The 20,214-nt window shown below is 51.4% G+C and overlaps 7 protein-coding genes across 7 annotated transcripts, besides 20 other annotated features; all 7 read right to left on the bottom strand.

The window, feature by feature from the left end:
- Positions 1-12,717: a sequence feature (heterozygous, non-Esmeraldo-like haplotype).
- Positions 961-2,754, bottom strand: Tc00.1047053506855.370 (hypothetical protein, conserved; the record flags this gene model as incomplete). Its single annotated transcript, XM_815501.1, has 1 exon — positions 961-2,754. One exon carries the CDS (start codon positions 2,752-2,754, stop codon positions 961-963), a length of 1,794 nt encoding a protein of 597 aa, XP_820594.1.
- Positions 2,931-2,998: a sequence feature (T-rich).
- Positions 3,190-3,280: a microsatellite.
- Positions 3,291-8,156, bottom strand: Tc00.1047053506855.360 (hypothetical protein, conserved; the record flags this gene model as incomplete). Its single annotated transcript, XM_815500.1, has 1 exon — positions 3,291-8,156. The coding sequence occupies one exon, from the start codon at positions 8,154-8,156 to the stop codon at positions 3,291-3,293; it is 4,866 nt and encodes a 1,621-aa protein (XP_820593.1).
- On the bottom strand, positions 8,549-9,043 carry Tc00.1047053506855.350 (uncharacterized protein; the record flags this gene model as incomplete). The annotated part of the gene is made up of 1 exon (XM_815499.1): positions 8,549-9,043. The coding sequence occupies one exon, from the start codon at positions 9,041-9,043 to the stop codon at positions 8,549-8,551; it is 495 nt and encodes a 164-aa protein (XP_820592.1).
- On the bottom strand, positions 9,268-11,061 carry Tc00.1047053506855.340 (hypothetical protein, conserved; the record flags this gene model as incomplete). Its single annotated transcript, XM_815498.1, has 1 exon — positions 9,268-11,061. The coding sequence occupies one exon, from the start codon at positions 11,059-11,061 to the stop codon at positions 9,268-9,270; it is 1,794 nt and encodes a 597-aa protein (XP_820591.1).
- Positions 11,245-11,277: a sequence feature (AT_rich).
- Positions 11,289-11,338: a microsatellite.
- Positions 11,382-11,404: a microsatellite.
- Positions 11,427-12,899, bottom strand: Tc00.1047053506855.330 (hypothetical protein, conserved; the record flags this gene model as incomplete). Its single annotated transcript, XM_815497.1, has 1 exon — positions 11,427-12,899. One exon carries the CDS (start codon positions 12,897-12,899, stop codon positions 11,427-11,429), a length of 1,473 nt encoding a protein of 490 aa, XP_820590.1.
- Positions 12,718-13,865: a sequence feature (areas merged during assembly that could not be assigned to a particular haplotype. This can correspond to areas where the two haplotypes were merged or to regions with more than two copies in the genome that were merged during assembly.).
- Positions 13,052-13,074: a microsatellite.
- Positions 13,195-13,224: a microsatellite.
- Tc00.1047053506855.320 (hypothetical protein, conserved) lies at positions 13,297-14,013 on the bottom strand (the record flags this gene model as incomplete). The annotated part of the gene is made up of 1 exon (XM_815496.1): positions 13,297-14,013. The coding sequence occupies one exon, from the start codon at positions 14,011-14,013 to the stop codon at positions 13,297-13,299; it is 717 nt and encodes a 238-aa protein (XP_820589.1).
- Positions 13,866-20,214: part of a sequence feature (heterozygous, non-Esmeraldo-like haplotype) that runs on past the window's edge.
- Positions 14,068-14,098: a microsatellite.
- Positions 14,158-14,189: a microsatellite.
- Positions 14,355-14,394: a sequence feature (G-rich).
- Positions 14,414-14,437: a microsatellite.
- Positions 14,493-14,521: a sequence feature (AT_rich).
- Positions 14,536-14,561: a microsatellite.
- Positions 14,573-14,619: a sequence feature (T-rich).
- Positions 14,664-14,684: a microsatellite.
- On the bottom strand, positions 14,795-19,459 carry Tc00.1047053506855.310 (hypothetical protein, conserved; the record flags this gene model as incomplete). The annotated part of the gene is made up of 1 exon (XM_815495.1): positions 14,795-19,459. One exon carries the CDS (start codon positions 19,457-19,459, stop codon positions 14,795-14,797), a length of 4,665 nt encoding a protein of 1,554 aa, XP_820588.1.
- Positions 19,757-19,776: a microsatellite.
- Positions 19,889-19,932: a sequence feature (T-rich).

Raw genomic sequence — 20,214 nt, 5'->3', positions numbered from 1 at the left:
CTCCGTGTGTGCGTTGGCGCCTGCGCCCGTCAGGTTTGGCCCGTCCGCGCAGAACGGCCCATCAAATTCCTCCGCCGACACACTCTTCGCAGAGGAGGGAGGGAGGTACAGCAACAAAAACGCCGGTCTCATTCCTGCCTCTGAATGGACGGCCGCTTGCGCCACCCCAATGCCGGCGGCGAGGACCGGTCCCGCTTCCGCCCGCAGCCCCTCACGTACGAGAGCGGACGCACCGCTGCCTCGACAGGTGCAAGCGGCCCCGTGGTGCCGGAAACCCGGCAGGCTGAGGCCAGTGGCTTCAGGATGCGGGGCGTCGCCGTCCCACCCATCACACAATGCAACGCATTCTCGTCATCCCGCTTCATGCTCAGCGCCAGAAGCTTCGCCAGAGTGGGGCCGGCGGCGTTCCACACCCCCGCTCGGCAGCAACATGGTGCGGATGGCGCTGCTGACGGAACCGCAACGCGCGCCACCAAAGCCCCATGGTGCCGCGATGTGCACCAGTAATGCGCGGCTGGTCCGGGCGCTGGTCGATGCTGTCCGCCCCGCGCCAACAGCAATTCCATGAGGGAAAAACCACTGGTTCTTGACTTTCCCGACAATGCAGGATGCAGGACCCCGGCACCATGATGATGTGTCCCGCATTATCAGGGACTTGGGGCTCTTGTCACACCTGCCTTATGTTTTTTCAACCTTGTGGTGCGTGTGCTTTTGTTGGGTATATGTGTGTCCTTCAGTTCCTGGCTATGCACGCCACATGCTGCAGCAGACATCTGCCTTTTTTCCCCTTTTGTTGCTATCAGGCGACGGTGACAGGTCAAGATTAAAGAGGAGAAAAAATTTGAATTTGGTTGATAATTTTTCCGGTGAAGGTAACGGGAAGGCAAGAAGCGGGGGGTGGGGATGCAACAAAAAGGAAGAAACGAGAGCGAAAAAGGCAGAAAACGCCAGACAAAGCAGCTAAAGAGCTGCCGAAGCGGCGCTGTTAAGGGAATCGGCATCCTTTTCATCCTCTTCCTCTTCATCGTTGTCGGTGTTGCTTTCACACTGGGATGGGGTCGAGCTGCCTTCGCTGCGCCGTCTTTCAGTCAGCCTCGTAGGGCCCTCGCTCCTTTCGCGGCTCTCAAGCGCTGGTGTCACCTCATTTTTTATCAAGTTGTAAAGTGACTCTGTGATATAGGCCGCAACGCGATGGTAGCCGGCCTCTCCTATCCACCCGTTTCTGCAGTTCCGCTGCTCTAACGGCATGTCGGTTGCCGGCGGCACCCTCAGAAGCAGATCTCTCAAAAACGCATCGTCACTCAGATCAACAATTTGAATGGCGACGTAAAGCCTTCCATCTTGAATGAGCTCGCAGAGTTTCGCAATAAATGAACCCCGGGAAGGGCACGGCAAAACATTCAAGAGTTTTGCATCGGCGTTTTCCGTCGCTTGAGCGTGTTTTTTTTCTATTTCCCCCAGAACGTCCGCGATATGAGGAACGCGGCTGATGTCACGCAGTAGTGTGCCTAGTTCCGAACGGCGATTGATCTTCAACACAATCCGCTGCAGCGAGGCTGTTTTGTGACTGGCGTAAGGGTCAAACCCAATCCTAATGCGCAATCTGCTAAAAGGGCCATTCTTAATCAAATAAGTCAGACATGACATGGCTTTTTTGTTGATGTGTCTGCGCGGGCAAATTCCAGACTGAAGAACGGCGTCCAAAAGCTCTTGCGCAATCCATACAGGACGCTCTTCCAGGAGCTTTTTCGTGGTTCGTACTTCCACGCATTCCTTCTCGGCATCCCCGCCATTCAGGCGGCGTAGAAGATCCTTCTGTGCGGGGAGCATGGGGGGTGGAATGCTAGAGTCGGTGGCCATGACGGACAACGTAGGCATGACCTCAAAGTCCCACTCCAACGGCCCCTCCTCTTTATCGTCTCGGGTGACATCACCTCCTGGCGGCTTTGAAACCTCCAGTTGAAAGTGACCGCCGAAATCACATTCGACCTCAAACGGATTCTTCTCCGCCACAAAATGCGCCGGCGGAAATAAATTCCCGCTGCAGAGCGCCGGCGCAGCCGCCAAAACATCTTTTGAAAAAGGGCCGAAACAAAAGTCGGCGGGCCGAACAAGGTCTACTTCACGCGACACCACGCCCACCACCGTCGCCTTCGACTGGCTGGAGCCCTCATCCTCTTGGAGAAACATCTCCTTCACAACCCGACCACTGACGGGATCCCGTAACCGCTTCACGCGCCGAGTGCGCGTCACCTCCAGAAGTACATCGTTTCTATAGAACCCTTGAAGTAAAACCTGTGGCGTAAATGAAGGGAACGACTCACGCAGCATTTTCTCTCGTTCACACTTTCCCTCCTCGCCCGTAAGTCCCAAAAGAATTTGCTTGCTGTCCTTTGCTTGCATGTTATCTGCTTCTGCCTCAAAGTCCAGTGGACGCCAGCCAGAAAAGACCTCACCCGTGTAGTATTCCGACGCAGAGGCAATCGCCGCTCGGTGTTTAAACTGTTTCTTCCCAATTGCTACACTCCCCGTTGGAGTCTTCGCCGTTTCCCTTCCTGTTCCCTCCCCAAAACTGGGAAAGATCTCATCAAGGGTAGGACGTAAAAATGATGGCGGTACAAAGGCCTCCACCATTCGACGCTCCTCCTCTTTTAGCCCGTTGCCATCCGATATGGGAGACCTTCTTGTGGTCACAGGGAGGCAAAAAGGGAGCTCCACCGAGACAAAGCGTCGATGCGGTGCCACACCTGACATTGTCTCCCACACTTACTGAACAGGGGGCGAGCAGATTCATAGGTGTAACATGTATGCACACCGAGCAAGCAGCAACAAATACATATAAGTAAAAAAAAAAAAAGGAGTCCAATAGGCAAAGCTTCAGGGGGAACACACCGAGATGCCAGTAATAAATCCGCTTCCACACATCATGAAAAAGAGAAGAAAAGGATGAAAAAAAAAAAATAAATAAAAGAGAGAGGGAGAGACAGACAGAAAGGAAGGCAGCATCCAACTTCCGCTTCTTCATCTTCGTCCCTCCCTTTTCCCCTCATTGTTTACCTTGTGCATTTATTTTCTTTTAAATTTTCAGGCAACCACCGAAAGCCACCCAAAAAGCAAAACAAAACAAAAAACAGCTTCTTCCTTCTATTCTCATAATACATAATTTGGAAACATGGATGGCAAAAAACAAACAATAAGAAAAACAACAACAACAACATCAGATGTAAAAAGGGAAAAGTGCACAGCGAAAACGGGGCAACAACAACAACAGCAGCAAAAAAACTGACCCACTAGATTACATTCTTTGACCCCGCAATGGAACGACGCTGCCTGTGGTGCCGGTATGCACGTTGAATTGTGCTGGCGGCCTCGTCCAAAACTTGCTGCACTTTGATCGTTCTCCTCTCTTCTCGTAGTTGCTCGGCCATATGCTGCGCCCAAATTCGTCGCCAGAAGGACTGAAGTTTGGTGGCTGCCCGATCGTAAATTTCTTCATCGAGCACTTTATGCTGCTGTTCATACGCCATCTGCTTTCGCAATTGTTCCCACTCCCGCCGGACCAAGTTTCCACGAAAGTGTGCCTGAATGATGACGGCCGCCCGACACTCCCTCTCCGAGGACTTTTGCATCTCCCGCGACCGGTATTGGATCCAGTAGGCTTGGATTGTTTTCGCCGCATGTGTTTCTGCTTTCTCGCGGCGCAATTTCGCCAACTGCCTTCTGGCAAGCCATTGCCGAATCCCCCTCTGAATCACTTTGGCGGCTCTGCGACGCGCATTGGAGTTCTCAAGAGAAATCTTTGCCAAGTCACGCCTTGTGGTAAACTCATACACCCAGAATAATTGTCTAACCACTTCATGCGGATCAACTGTGGTTAAATGTTCCATTTCCTCCTCCAGCGCCTTTGCGCGCTTTGCGGCACGCCGAGCATTGGCCTCACGAATGGCCCTCCACGATCGATACGCACATTGAATGATAACCGCACTACGCTTCTCAAGAGCCTCACGATGGCGTTTTCGGCGTTCTTCTTCTTCCTTTTCTCTTCTAATTCCACGCGCGTAGACTCGCTCATAGTGGCCGCGGTACACTGCCTGTATTTTAATGGCGGCTCCATTTCGACTCAAAAAACGTTCCCTTTCCTTATCCGTTAAGAGCGTGAGAAGTTGTTTGCGTTTGCGAGCTAACAGCTGCTGCTGAGCCAAGCAAACACGAAGAGCCGTGTTGACAAGTGTCACTGTATTCTCCCACCTCTCCATGTAGTGAAGTTGGAGCGCCATCTCCTCTCTTCGTTGGTTTCGAAGTGTCTCGAGTTCCCACTTCGCCAAAAAACGGCGCCACCAGGACTGTATTACAACCGCCTTCGCCTGACGAAGTCGGCTCAACTCGCGCAATCGGGCAGCTTCCTCTGCGGCCATCATTTTTCTCCAAAAACACTGTACCGTGAGAGCAGCCCGAGAGCGAGACATACGTTCATAGGAGCGCCGCTTCACTTCCGCATTAATATTCCGGCGGAACTTACGTGTTCGCCAGGCTTGTTGGATCTTCACAACATGCACCACAAGCGCCTCTAACGACTTTCTTTCGCGCTCAAGTGCCATTCGTGTCGCACGTCCACGCCAAGCCGCCTGCAAAGTTACGGCAGCCTCCTCACGTCGCATATGGGCAAGTTTCTTTTGCCTTCTTATTCGGTGGTACCTGTCAAGTCGAACGAGCTCCAGCCGCTGGAGAAACTGACGCGCGGCTCGTTGCATAACAAGAACCGCACGTGTTTCCTTCTCCAACCGTTTGGCCTCACGAAGTCGAACAAGTTCCTTGCGACACACGTATCCTCTGTAATGCTTAGCAATAGACGCACTGGCTGCATGGCGTCGCCGCAACTGTTCCACAGTGTCTTTTGCCATGGCACAGCGCCATGCGCGTTGTACGACGCAGGCGGCTACCGTCCTTCGGTGGTCCTCCACGCGCATCCTGGATTCATAAAGGAGGCGGCAACGTATGCGGCACGCGAGTCGACGACCTGCATAACCACGTCCAATACGTTGAAACACTTCCGTATACAATGTGAAACGCAAAAAGGAGCTTCTCACACTCCGAACAAGCACGGTACTAATGAAACAACGTCCCCAAGCCTGCAGCAAAACTATAGACTGTGCCTGGAGAAGCGCCAGACGCTGTCGGCGGGCCAAGTAGGCGTGATATCGGGCTACCTCCTTTTCCTTTATATGCAACTTGCGATCATGGTACCACTGCTTAATCTTTGCAGCCGCATCTTGACGGCGATTGCGTTCATGTATTTCAAGGAATCGACGACGCAAAACGCACGTCGCGTACCACCGCTGAATCTTAGTTGCACGTCGCATTCGCATTTCATGCTCAGCAAGCAAACGCTCAAACTTAATACGAGCGACACGGCGACGCCATTGGCATTGAATCTTCGTCGCTGCTCGTCTTAACGCAGCCTGATGTAGACGATGCAAAAGATCCACCTCCTTGAGACGGCGGAGTTGAACAGCAAGAAGGACGCGAGCACAGGCTTGAATGAGGATGATCCGTTTTTGGTTCGCCGCCGACCTCAGCTCCTGCTGGCGGCGGTACAACTTGTAGTAACTGAACCAAGCCCGAGCCAAAACCCCACGTACCAGGGCTTGTATTTTTGCTGCCGCCCGTTCACTTCGTAGCAGCAACTCAGATGCCTTAATTTCCTCTTTTCGTCTCAAATAGCGTTTAAATGCCCATTGTATGCGCCGGGCAGCATTCATAGCTAATTGCATCTTTCTTCTCTCCTCTAAGCGTTGAGCTTCCATAAGGGCTGCGATGGTTTCTTCCTTCCATCTCAAATAGGCTCGGTACCCCCGTTGAATCCGCCGTGCGGAGTAGTACCGCCGCATCTTACGCGCGAAGTAGGCCCGCCGAATTTCTAACCGTCGAAGGAATTGCCGTACGCGTACCTGCAACACAATGGCAGCCCCCATTTCCTGCTTCTCTCGTTCGGCTTGAATTTTAGCAAGTCGTTCTTCTTCTGCGCGACGTGTGGCGATGAGCTTGACGAGATACACGCGGAATACACGTTGTATCTTTCGAGCCGCAACCACCATCAGATACAAAAGCGTACGGGCTAGGCATCCACGCCATATGCGCTGAATTTGTATGGCAGCAGAATGGCACCGGTTCAGTTTATCTGCACGCATCCCATTCACAAACTTTTCGTACAAGACTTCTGCCATTTCCGCATCATTTCGAGCTTCTTCTCTGGCAAGACGTTTTTGTTCCCGTTCCTTTGCCTTGGCGGCTGCGCTGCCTCTCCTTCCAGGGACATCCGCTCTCCGTTTTGCCTCTTCCGCCTTTGACTGCTGTAACATAGACCTTCGCACGTGTTTCTCCATCGCTTGAGCCTCTGACCCTGTCACACTTCGCAGTGACGTAAACACCGAGCTTCTCCTTTGTTGATCCTGCGACGCAACATTCCCAAAGACGCGGCGAGCAAATGGATTCAAAACTCCACTTGCCGTGACGGAATCAAATGAACCAGCTGTTTTTTGAGAAGGCCTCGGCTGCAGTACAGAACTAAGGCTTAGACGTTGCTCTCCCTTAGATGCGGTGTTGGTTGTAGTCGGCGTCGAATCAGCCTCCCGAACTATTGGTGCAAGCACCGCTGGCCGTGGAAGGGGTTGCTTTCCATCGCCGCTAGGGAGTCTCTGTGACTGAAACAGTGAGCTTCGTTGTCCTGTAGCGGTGGGAATATCCGCATGAAATGCGATGGATACACGGGATGAGGCCACCGCACGCGGAGCCGCAGGACCAGGCACTGTGTGTGCCTGCATCGGTACGGAGGCGCTGCGGAGAGATGCGGGTGTCCCCACGCTCGGGAGTGAAGAAGGAGCACCTCCACTCCAAGAAGTCACGGGAGAAGCAAACGGCACGGAAACCACGGAGCGTTCCGACGCCGGGCATGATATGCGTGAATGAATGCTTTGGCTCTGTGAAGCAGCATAAGCTACAGCCTCGGTGACGGGAACCAACGGTGAGATTGGAACCTTCGGTGGCTGCTGTTGCAACTGTGGCCATGACTTCTCCGGCGCTTCATGCAAATCTTTTGGAAGTGTCTGCACCAAATTCTGCTCTTCCTTTTCTTGTGACAACGGTTTTAACGGTCGTGTCGGATCGGAGGGCAGCTTTTTTCTTCGTTGCGATTTTGCTTCCACTCGATCCACATGAAATGCTGTTTCCGCATGCATGCGACGCACGGCCTCCATTGCCAGTTCAACGGTGGGACAATTGGGGTCCACAAAATGCCTCCGGCTCACCTCAAGGACACGATTGTATGCGGCACGGGCCTTGAAGTCGTCGTCATCACGACCGCGGTGCTCAAGCGAGACGCCCAAGTTGTACAAGCCGACCACCAGCATCATGGCGGACACTGGCAATTGTTCCTTGTTCTGCCGCGACATTTGCTCTTCAAGTGCTGCAATGGCGTTCTCTGCCGCGTTCACTGCTTCGTGGTGTTGGCTTAATTCATTCAGCACCGTGCAAAGGTTCAAATATGTCGACGGTGACCCACGCGAAGTGGTGTCCAGTGACACTTCAAGTTCCACAGCCTGTCGCAAGTACCCAAGTGACTCCTCTAGCCGCTGCCGCCGCTTCTCCATACAGCCGAGATTATTCAGCGTCGCTGCGCGAAGCCGCAACCTTCGGGACTCGGCGCCAATAAAATAATTTGCCTCATCCTTGCCACGCAAATCCGTCAGGAAAAGCGCCTTTCCGAGAAAGAACTCGGCTGCCAAAAACTGTTTTTCGTTGAATGCAGCCACGGCGTGGTTGTTGCAGCACAACACGAGATCCTCCGCCTGGTCCACGGTTCTACTGCGGCCGCGCGGAATGAGTTCCTCTGCAATAAGAGGCGCAAGCAGCGGCGTCACGGTCGCCTCGTTGACATGACGTAGCAGCAACGCGGACTCTGCGCACTTGACGCTCTCGACATAATTCCCGTGTTTATCGAGCTCAATAGACATTTGCAAAAGGAATCGGATGGCTGAAACGACAGAAGACGGGTTCTCGGGGTTCACTGTGCCAATGGCACCTTGGGCGGTGAGCGACATCATCCACTCCTCAGCGGCGCTTGGTGACACCCGCACTGAGCGGTGCGTGGAAAGGGCCATCCCCCCCTTTTTTGTTGTTTGCTTTTTTTCTTGTTTGTTTTGAGATGTTACCGGCTCTTTTTTTTCTTTTTTTCCTCCTTTCCCCACCCTTTGTGTCGCCTCTAATAAAATAAATATGTATATTTGGAGGCTTTCACATGGGATACAGATAAAAGTAAAAACAAAAAAAAAGAAAAAAACAGTGGTAGTTTCAACAGATAAATGCCAAGAGTGAAGAAAAGTGGAGAATGTGATCGTGTTGCAAGCATGGGAGCATCATGGCACGTGAAACAAAAGCGACAAAAAAAAACAGGAAAAAAACATAAATCCCGATATTTATAACGTCGACAGGCCCGTGTATAATGTGCTGCACACCCGGACACAATGGGGCTCGTGTCGCCTAAATTGTACTGTTACTCTGCAAGCTCCTCAAGAACCTGCTGCACGGTAAGCTTGTATTCATTCGCAGAGCGCAGCATGTGTGCCGCAAGCTGGGCGACTTCCACCATGCCCTGCTCGTTCAGCTCGAGCCCATCCATGACGCGATGATATGCGTCCACATCAATCTTCTCATTCATGCGGGTTAGAATCGTTAGCACCTCATCCGACGTGAGTGCCCCGGATTCACGTGAGTCAAATACCTGAAATGCCGTTGCCAATTCCTTCTCTGAGCTAAAATCCTCCGCCTTGAGGATGTCCTTTTGCTCCAAGAATTTCTGAAACCCACTGCGCGTCACGGTGTCACAGGATGCAAAGTGATCATGGAGTAGAGTTTCCATCTCCGTTTGTGTAGAGATCATCCCGCAGGTTCGCAGTACGTAAGGAATACGTTTGGTGGGGATCCAACCGGCACGATCAGTGTCGTACAGGTCAAATATTTGCATCAAAGCCGCTTTGGGGACGGACATCCCACGGCCGGGCGGGGATGGTGTGGGAGAGCAAGTCAGAAACTACACTGTATACATTGGAGAGTGACAGAAATTGTGGTGAAGAAAGAAAGACCGTCAGCCACAGCGCGGTTGGAGATCAAAAGAATAATTGGCCCTGTTCACCCCATCAGGCAGGACACACACAAAAACACACACACACATTTTTTTTTTTTCTTAAATCTATTTTTGTTTGAAATCTCTTCTCATTTCTTCTTCAGGAAACTCATCTCGTCGTCATCGTCATCATCCATGTTGTTGTCACTCAACGATGACACCTCGGGATCGTTTGCTGCCATTTTACCCTCATTACGCAGAGCCATCATTTCATCTTCCTCCTCATCCTCATCCTCCTCTGGCACGACGCCGTGCCGCAGAAGGGCGGCTGCCATGGTCGACGTCGCCTCCGTTTCCGTGGGAATCACCTCAACCTCCTCACCATCCGCGATAATGTCCCACATGGACCAATACTTTCCATGCGCTACGGTCAGCACTGCACTCCCCGTACCACCAGCTGGACGGCATTGCGCTCGCACGGGGAAGGGGCCATGGAGCACATGCAGACACACACCCGCGGTGTCTGTGTCCCACAGTCGGACGCTGCCATCCAGCGATGTCGAAATAACGGCGGAGGGAAGAACAGAAAAGACAGGGTTGGCACAAAACGACACGGACGTAACGACGTCCTCGTGTCCTACCAAGATGCACGGTGCCTCTGCCGCTCCGCGTGACAAATATCGTGCGTCCCACAGGTGCACAACATTGTCAGCACCCCCAGATGCAAAACGGACTCCACAAGGCGACCATGAAACACAAGTGCAGGCGTTTAAATGACCACCATATTTTCCCGCCGTTGTAAAAGCCTCCATTCCACTTCTTACATCCCATGTTACCACACGGCCTGCCTTGTCTGTTGTGGAGAGGAGTGAGCCATCGGGATGGAAGCAGACATCAAGGGTCCCGCACGCCGCTTCATATCCATCTTGCTTCAACAGATGCCGCAGTTTCCCCGCGGGCAAAAAGGCAGCAGCATCCCAGAGGCACACAGTGGAATCATCACTTGTAGAGGCAAGTAATGAGCCTGTAGGATCCACAGCAAGGCGCTGAATGCATGCACTATGCTGTTCCTCACTTCTATCTACACGCTCAAGACCAACACGAGCAGAATGTTTCACGCTGCTGGCACTCACCACGGTGTTATTAGTCTTATTATCATCTCCATCAACAAACGACTCCCCTGTAATACGCCACACGGCAATGGTGTAGTCAAACATGGTGGTGGAAAAAACCAGGGGTGCTGCCGGATGCACAGCGAGGTGCCGGACCTGTCCCCAACCGCTGTCGCAGCTAGAGACACTCACAAGCGGCTGACAAGCATCCGTATTCCAAAGGGTCACGACGCCGTCAGCTGCGCCGGTGATGACGGTGTGCGGCAACATGGGCACAGCGGCGCATGATGTGAGCGGCATACAAAGAGTCCCCACGAGTGAAGATGACGCATTCCCACCATTACTGCCACTCCCATACCCCATCTTGACATTGCGGACGGACTTTGTCAGACGCATACGTCTCAATTGATTCACTGCCGTCTGATGGGTGGGTCGAACTACGGCTGAAGATGCCACAAACACCTCCTTTAGATTTGCAATACGACGTTCTGCACGTGTCATTGTCAATGGCAGCAATGCCCGGCGCCGCTCTACCAGCGCCGGTGATGCCAGCGAAAACTCCTCCTTGGTTCTCACAGAAACAAATGGGAGAGACGACGCATTATGACCCCTTCTTCCACCCTGCGAAAGAGGCAGTGATGCGGGGGCCATGAGCCGTTTATTACGAATTTCCTCAAGACTTCTGTAACCGCCCTCAATCATCAGTTTGAGCAAACGGTAACGACGTTCTGCGGCTGTCTCTGCAAACACGTGAATCGGGGCTTCAAGTAAACGCAGCCCCTGTTGCACTTCATAATCTGAGGAGGGAATGACAGGGTCTATCAGCTCCATTTGCCGTGCCTTTCTTTATTTGTGTGTATGTGGGTAATGAATCGAAAGAAAAGTAGGCAGGGAGGGGGCGCACTTCACTCGCTACTCCAGGCAGCCTGTGAAAGTTGCAAAAAAAAAAAAAAAGAGGGAGGAATCCAATGCAATACAAAAGAAGCGCATCATACCTGACACAAACACGCTGTGTAATATATATATAAAAAAAAATTATCAAAAAAAGAAGAGCATGAATACATACATGCATAGATGTATATGTTTATATATATATCTGTGTACAAATGGAGAGGAATAGGGGTAGGGAAGGAGAAGAAGAAGACAAAACCAAAAGAAAAGAAAAGAAAAAAAATTCCACTATTTCATACTATCCTTCAAGGGGTTTTGTTATTCAAAATTGAAATATCCGCACTTCTCCCAAACACCATCAACGCCATCAGAAACCATACATGTAAAAAGAGCATGTAAAACGCTGCGATAAGGCGAAGAACAGGTTGCCGTCGCAGGAGTCGACCAAAACGAATGGCAATGTTGTCCACTGTGGCTATCAAATCCACTACTAACATCGTCAACCTGCCTGTGGACGTCAGACGTCGGAAAGAAATCGGACGAAAATCCGCCGCGTCCCGCGTCAGCTGCTGCGAATTTGTGATGTTTACGCGTGTGGTACGCTCCTCCTCAAGCCGAAGTGTCGCACGCTCGCAACGTCGCCGCCACTCCGCCGCATCTCGCATGGCCGCCTCCAATGCATTCTGCTTCTCGAGAAGCTGACGAGAGAGAAGCAAATTGTCGCGCGAACCAGCATCATCGCCACGGAATGAAATAAGGGCACCGGCTGCAGTGAAGCTTCCACCATTTTTCTCTACTGCTGCCCGCAGCTCATTTAACTCCCGCTGCCGTCCCTGCAGCAACGCCTTGCTTCGCTGGTGTGCCGTCACTTCACTCTCAAGAGCCTCCTGTGCACCACGCAAGTCCAACTGCATAAATTCCAACTGTTGTGCGACCGCAATTCGTTGTTCGTGTGCCGCGTCCACTTCGCGACGACCAGCCGCAATCTGCGCTTCGAGTCGCTCTTGCTCTCGCCTCAAGGAAGCAATCGTGCCTGCTAACTCCTCCTCACGCTGCCGTGCTGCCACGTCTTTACTATTTTGGTAATTGTCCATTTCGGCACTACCTGGCGCATGTTTTCTCCTTTCCTGCTGCTCAACACGGCGACAAAGCTCTTCGTACTCTCGTTGCTTGTCCTCCAGTAATCGGCGAGACTTTGACTTGTGCTCGTCAAAGCGGGCCCTGACGGCGCGCAGTGACTCCTCCAACTGATGCACCTGTAGCGAACGTTGCAGCAGTTCTTGTCGTGCGGCCTCCGCCGTTGCCTGTTGACGCCGAACTTGTTGTGCAAGAACATCAATCTCTTCGTCTTTTCGCCTCAGGAGCGAAGACTCAAGATCTCGTTGAATCATTAGCGCCGCTGCTGCCGCCGTCGCTCCCTCCTCAACGTGATTCCACTTCCCCTGTAAGAAACCGCCTTCGTCCTCCGGTGAAACCGCGGCCGCCGTTGATTTTTTTGATGGCGCCATGCCTCCATTATTTTTGCTGCCGTGCGTCTCCGTGGGTTGGGCTGGAAACGGCGGTAAAGACACTTGGCTCCCCAACGCATGTGGTGCAGGATCATCCCCCGCTGCATACATGCCGTTTGTCGATCTCCCCTCATTGCCTTCTTCTTTTTCTTCCGATTTTTCCATCTCCACCTCCAGCGATGTCGCTTCCTCCCCCACCGCCTGCTGCCGCGCAAGTTGCCCTGCCCGTTCGTCAACGGCCTCCAGAAAGGCTGTCATACCACGAAGCATGTCTCCAGGAGCAGCTTGCCTACACCTCTTCCTAGAAACAATGGAAATAATTTCTCTGTGCAAAACTCACTATGCACATACGACTGCGCCGCAGTCAGTGGTTGGCCACTGGCAGTCATCACCAAAATACAGTGAAGCCACAAAAACAAGAAAAACAAACAAACAAACAAACAAAAGGCAGTCACAAACTCGTCAGAAAACATTAAGAGCCAATTTTTCCCACAAGCTTTTTGGGAGGCGTAAAAGAACAGTCAAAAAAAAGTACACTGAATGCATGTCCAAGAAAAAAGCACCAAAACAAACAAACAAACAAACAAAGAGACAACAACAAGAACAACACACACGCGAAGAAAAACCACAACCAACAATTGAAACAATATATTTATATATATATGCCTTATCTTTCAGCGGCTGCCGTCTCGTTGTCTCTCAGACCCTCCTTTTTTTCGGTTTTTATCGTTGCTTCCTCTTCTTCCTCCACTTCCTCTCTCAATCCGGTGTCGGCGTGATCCAACAACGGGGCGTAGCCCTCTGCCTCCGGATTATGCATTTCGTCATAATAATCTGCTGCCCCGTCACCATCATCACCATCAGCCATGGATCCTGCTGCTACCGTCGTGTTTTTGTGGGCGGATTCACGAATGACTGACGCAAAAGGTGCTTCGCCTGGACCGTCCAGCGCGTCTCGAATCAACTGATGAATAGCTGCAAGCACGTCTTCAGGACCCGCTTCCTCTTCTTCTTCTTCAGATTTCTTCAGCTTCTCTTCCTGTAGCTGCGTCCTTTTCTTGTCGATAAGCTGCTGGATCTTAAGAAAATACCCCATGGCGTGCTCGTAGGCGTGCTGCAAATTTGCAATGGCGCAGCAGAGATCTGAAAATTCAAGCTTCGCCTCACAGCTCGGATTGCCACATCTCTGTGCAGCGGTGATATGCATCTTATCAAAGCCACTGAGTTTCTCAGAAATCGCGATGCGCGCGGCCTCCTTCATGATCTCTGCCTGCAGCACGGGGTCTTCAAGAGTTTCCAGCGCCTGTAGGTGCAGCGGTAACGTCACGGTGCCTGAAACATTTATTGTCACGTCCGTCTTTGGGCCCAAACCGCCTCCCTCCATCTCCCTTCACACTCCGTGGAGATATTCTGTTGCACGCGAACAAACAAACAAACAAGACAGACAGACAGAGAGAGAGAGAGAGAGAAAAAAAAAAGAAGGAGGTTTCAAGCATACATGTCAACAGATCTCCGAAATAATACGAAGAAACAACAACAAAAACAAAAACAACAAATAAATAACAGAGAAGGGCGGTTGCCGCGAGGGAAGTGGCGAGCGTCAACTGCAACTAATAGACGGTGGAGGGGAATATATATATATAGAGGAGGTGAAGGGGAGACGATATAAATAAACGATAAAAACACACCCACAACAACAATTACAGGTGTCTTCTAATAATAAAATCCCCTCCTCTCCCCTTCCCCCACCTTCCCCCCCCCCCCCAAAAAAAAAAAAAAATAATAATAAATAAATAAATAAATAAATACCCACAAGCAAACAACAACAACAAAAGGAGACGCACAGACATGGGAGCAAGAAAGTAAAAAATAGTAAAATAAATAAATAAAAAGGGATGGGATTAACAAAAAAAAAAAAAAAAAAAAAAAAAAGGCGTACAGATTAAAAATAAAAGTAAAGATATATTAAAAAATAAATAAATAACAATAACTTTCCTCTCTCTCTCTCTCCCTCTGCATGTGTGTGTGAGTTTTAAACAAACAAACAAACAAACACAAAAAAAAAAGGCGTGTATTTCCATTTTCTTTTTCTTCCCAATTCAGTATTCTTCCTTTAATCCCCTCTTTATATATATTTACTTTCCCACACAATGTGATCTGTAGGACTACTGATCAAGTAGTGTCTCCATGTAACGCACCCCGCGAAAGCGGAACGTACAGCCGTACATGGACTCGTGTCGTGGAATCTCACCCTTTAGGTGCTCTGTCAGCCGTAACAGTTCCTTCCGTAACTCCTCCGCATGTGCGTCACTACCCAAACTCCCACTCTTGCTGTTGTTGTTACTGAATGAGCTCTTCTCTATTTCCTTCAGTCGATGCATAAGAAACTCTCGCCGCGTCACGACCTCTAGAATGGGTAGCTGAAGCTCCAGACGCCGTGTTTCCTTCTGTATCTCCAACGCACGCTGTGGCGGTGGTAACTGAGACCAGCGACGCAATGTCTGCTGCTGCTCCGCCTCTGGTAACTCCATCACGCACCACAGCTGATGCAGCTTCTCGTCATGCAGACCAAAAAACGCGTCCGCGCGATTGTTGCCATTCGACCCACCGTACGGGGTGCGCGGGGTCGCACGCAGGCACGAATGCAGGAACGACTCATCTCCCCCACGTTGATAATTTTGGGGTTGTTGTATCGAGGCAACTGGCGTCCCTTCTTGTGGCACCGCGTAACGCCCCAATGTTGGCGTGGGCGTGACATATGGCGAGGAAGTTTCAGTGTAATGACGTCGCCTCTCTTCGCGTGTTGTGAGTTCTTTGAGTAATCGCTGCTCCTCCTCGCCGAGGGCACGTCGTACCAATTCCTCACGTTCTGCGCGAAGAGCATCATGCATCTCCTTGTAAACATTTTCATACTTCAATTGCAACTCCCGCAACGCCTTCAACTTCTGCTCCTCGTGTGTGATGCGCAGCGCATCCATCTGAGCGTGCGCCTCACGGAGTTGATCCCCCAACGTGGCGCAGCGCTTCTGTTCCTCCTCCACCACACTGAAGAATGCCTGCAATTTATTTTCACACTCCATGCGTGTCTGCTCCGCGGTCTCACGTGCACGACCTTCCGTCTGGGCAAAATGCGTCGAAAGCATCTCATCCATTTCACTTCGCAACGCCGCAAGATTGTCCATGTAAAGGCGCTCCATATTTTGTGCCTTCTCCTCGCGCGCCTGCTGTTCCGCTCTTATTCGCTCCATTTGTTCTTCCATGAACGCAACGCAATTGGCCTCCATCTCCTCACGCAGCGTAGCTCGTTTCTCTTCCACACGCTGCTCCACATCCATGTCCAACGTGAGGTGCTCACGGAGCCGCAGTTCCATCGCCTTATGCATGGCACCCAAACTCTCTTCATACGTCTGTCGCAACGCCATTTCCTGCTCCTGTAGCTGAGCTAGGTGCCGCTGCTGAAGTTCCGCGACTCGCTTCATGTATTCCTCCTGATTACGCTGTGCATCCATCTTCACATTGCGCACCATACCGTCAAACTCATCTTGTATCGCCTGCACACGTTCATTTGTCCAATCGTGTTGCTCACGGCTTTGCTTCTCCACACGTTCCAATAACCGCCGGAGCTCTAATTCAAAGGCCGCCTCACGCTCTCGCAGCACAGTCTCCGTGCGCTGTTTCTCTTCCGCAAGATGACGCTCATGTTGTTTGCGCAACTCCACCACAATATCTTCATGATACTGCCTTTCTGCCTTCATTGCAGACTCATGCTTGCCTGTCAGCACGTCTTCTAGTTGCCGTAGCTGCTCAACAAGCCTCTGTTGATCTGCCTGCAACTCCGCTCTTTGTCTTTCCAACTCCTTTCGCCACCGCTGCCGTTCTTCCTCCAGCATCACCTCGTGCCCACTTCGCATCTGTTGTATCTCCGACCGGTGTGCTTCTTCCATAGACCATGTTTTTTGCAGCCATTCTGTCTTGAAACTCTCCCACTGCTGCTGCTGCTCCTGGGAGCGTTTCCATGTGGCCTCTGCAAGGACGCTCTGTTGTTCCTCCAACATCTGCGTGGCGTGTTGGAGCACACTCTTTTCATCGCTCTCCTGTCTCGCCTGTATCGTTTCATAAAGGGCCCGTTCACGCTCTTCCATAGCTGCTTGCTCCATTCGGATTCTCTCTTCCGCCTGCGTCTGCACACGTGCGGCATCGGCGGCCCTGAATGATTCCATGCGTTTCATGTAGGCCAACATTGCTTTATTTAAGACCTCCAACTCTTCTCCACGTGCCTGCAACCAAGTGGTTTCACATTGCTCCTGGTATGAAAGCATCATTTCCATGACAGCAGGAAGATGTTGTTGCATTTCAGCTTTGGCCTTCGCAAACCGCTCCGCGTATTTCCCAGTAATCTCCTCATGCAACGTCGTGCGTTGCACCTCCCAGCGCTGTTGCTCATCGTATAACTCGGCAAACTTCTTGTCATACGCCGTCTGCAAAGCTTCACGTTCCTGTCGAATGTAATCCATTGCGCTCTGTTGTGCCTCATCCGTTTTCCGCAAAAACTCCTCCTGCACTTCCTCCTCACGCCGCCGTACATCCGCCATAGACTGAGAAATACGCTCCTCGAGAAGGCGTATTCTTTCCTGAAATGCCTTTTCCTGCTCATTGAACACGGCGACACATCGTTCATTTGCCTCTTGTTGGGCCTGTGCAATGGCGGCATCACTGCGTTCCCTCTCACTCTTCTGCTGCTGCAAAAATGCCTGGTAAAGTGCATCACGTTCCGCCCGATGAGTTTCGGCTAATGCCTTTTCCTTTTCCTCCATATCCTGCAAAAAGACATCACGCGTCTTGGCGAGTTGTTTCAGCTGCTCCGCCTCCCATGACGCTCTTTGGGCCCGTTCCTCGTCCATGCGTTTCCCCCACGCGGCGTTAAGTTCATCCTGCTCCTGCGCCATTCGCCGATCATACTGCTGCTTCAACGCAACGCATTTCTCCTCCCACTCCCTCACAGAAGCCACCATCTTCTCGTATTCTTGCCTGGAAACACGGGGCCCGGAAGCCGCATCGTCGGTAGTACCCAGCGCCTCATCGAGTAATTTGTCATATCGCTGTCGCATCTCTTCAAGCTTTTCATGCCACAAAACGTCTTGTTCCCGCCTCGCGCGTCCAACGGCGCCTTCCTTTTCTGCAGCAATAAGTTCCGACTCCTGCGTGAGTCGTTCGATGCGAGCCGACATGTTTTCATTATCATGGCGCAGCATTTGCACCACCTCCATATGGCGTTCCAACCCCTGCATGGCCTCCTCCACACGACCGCTCCAACGCAGCTCTGCGGCTTCTTCCACCTGCACCACACGCTGTTCATACGACGCAAGGAGAGCACCTTCTCGTTCCGCCTGCTCGTTACGCATGCGGTCAATAGTGTTTTGATACTCTTTGCTCAGCCGCTGCAAATCTGTCGTGTACTTTGCACGCTCCTTCTCAAGCATAGATAACCATTGCTTCTCAACTTCTTTGCGTACCTCCAGACCTTTGGCCAGCGCAGCTTCATCTGCCCTCTGCTTTGCTTCTTGTAGACGTCGTGCCATCTCTGCTTCCTTCGCCGCCGTTTGGATATGTAAGTCCCTCATTTTGTTCTGCATATCCCCCACCACCGCTGCACACTCCTGCTTCATCTCTTGCATCTTCTCGTTCATTCTGGCAATCTGTTCCTCATGATCCCGCTGCAGGTCCTCTCGCCTTGTGATAAGATCTTTCATGGCCTCTGTCTGTTGTTCCTGGTGTTCACGCACAAGCTGTTCACGCAACTGCGACAGATCCCGCATCGCGTCCTCAAGGGCTTGAACATGCAATTTTTCATGTTCCTTTATAGACAGCTGCTCGGCAGCGACAATCTTTTTACGTTCCTCTTGCAAAACCTTTACCCAACCACGCTCTCTTTCTGCAATTTTCTCATCATACATTTTACAACGGTCATAAAATTCCTTCTCCAGGATTTCCTTGTATTCCTCCTTGAAAATATCGGCATGACGCATGACTTCCCTTTCCATCTCCAGTCGTAATTCGCTGTGGTTACAAAGGGCATGCGTTGTCTTTTCGAGCAACGTGCGGCTGATACCCTCCACGTCATGTTCGTGCTCCGCTAGCACCTGTCGCGTTTTTTCCATCATGGCCGCTTCAAATGCTGCCTTTTTTTCCTCAAATTCCCGTGAACGACGGATCCATTCCTTTTCAAACATTTCCATGTGTTGCGAGAGGCGCGCAATACTGTTTTCCTCGCTACTACGCACCACGGCCTCGTACTCCGACATGACTTGCATGGCGCGGGCAATGATATCACCTTCCTGACCACGTTTTGAAGTCTCGCTGCGCAGCTGCGATGTTCTCAGGTTTAAAAGCTCCCGTTTTTCCTGCTGATAGCGGCGCTCCGCTTCCTGCAGCAAAAGACGTGTTTCTTTCAGCTGTTGCTGAAGCCGCTCGTACTCCTCCATTGAAACCAGACGTCCCCCTGGACTTTCCTTCAGCCCTTCCTCTTGCCGTGAGTGTTCATTCGTTAGACGCTCCACCTGCGCCTTCTCCCGCCTTAATTCTTCCAGCAGTCGTGTCTCTCGCTCCTGCGCCCGGCCACGCTCCTCCAGTAGTTTATACTCATACTCCGCCACAATCCTCGCAACACGCTGCTCTGTCTCCCGACTGTAGCCCATGCCATTGCTGTAAGGACCTGCTGGCGTTGCGGATACATCATCTCCCGCCTCGTTAATGAGGCGACGGTGCGAATCACCGTTGCTGCTGCCGCTGCCGCCATTGCCACCCCACACGGTTGGTCTCTGCCACGCCATTCGCACGGCGACAAGTGCCTGATTGGAGAAGAGTGAAATTTTTGTAAAACTCCGCGCGTGCGCTGCAAAGTACCTATGCTCACTATTTGTGTGCCCCTCTACACCCCTGCGTCCTCCATGTGCAGAAAGAGAAGAGAAGCCAGGGCGAACCCCAAAAATATATACAGTGAGCAAAGAACTGCCTCAACTTCACAAATCGATGCGCGTGACTCAAATCACATGCAGCAGAAGAACTGGCAACAGGGGCATCCATAGCAGGACAATGGCAGCCGGTGAAAGGAGCCACCGTAAAGCGCAAATAATAATAATAATAATAAAATAGAAACTAAGTAACAATGAGGCAGATATTAATTCCTGCTTCCTCATCGTGGCGGTAGTTTTTCTGGAGTCTCCCCCCTCTCCCCTCCTCTCCTCACAGATACAAAAGCCAAAAAAAAAGAAAAAAAAAGGAAAAGGAAAAGGAGAGTAGAGAATTTGATCGCCCCTCCGCCTACAGAATATTTCATCCCTTGCCTGTCCTTTTTTTTTTTTTTTTTTATGTTGATGGCGTGTCCTTTCAACTTGTCGTTTACTTAACGGCTCAGGGTATTTTGTTAGTCGATACGCACAACTCGCATCAAATACATGCCGCTGGACGACAAAGCGTTGTACACAGGCCTTAAAAGCCCTTGTGCGGGTAACTCACACAACCCCACTGTATATATGTGTGTGGACATCACACAATGAGTGAAATTTGCGTGTAGCCGTACACTCCT

The sequence above is a fragment of the Trypanosoma cruzi genome, genomic scaffold, assembly GCF_000209065.1.
Source record: "Trypanosoma cruzi strain CL Brener 1047053516773 genomic scaffold, whole genome shotgun sequence".
NCBI classification, from domain to species: Eukaryota; Euglenozoa; class Kinetoplastea; order Trypanosomatida; family Trypanosomatidae; genus Trypanosoma; species Trypanosoma cruzi.
This window is presented reverse-complemented; position numbering and strand designations above follow the sequence as displayed.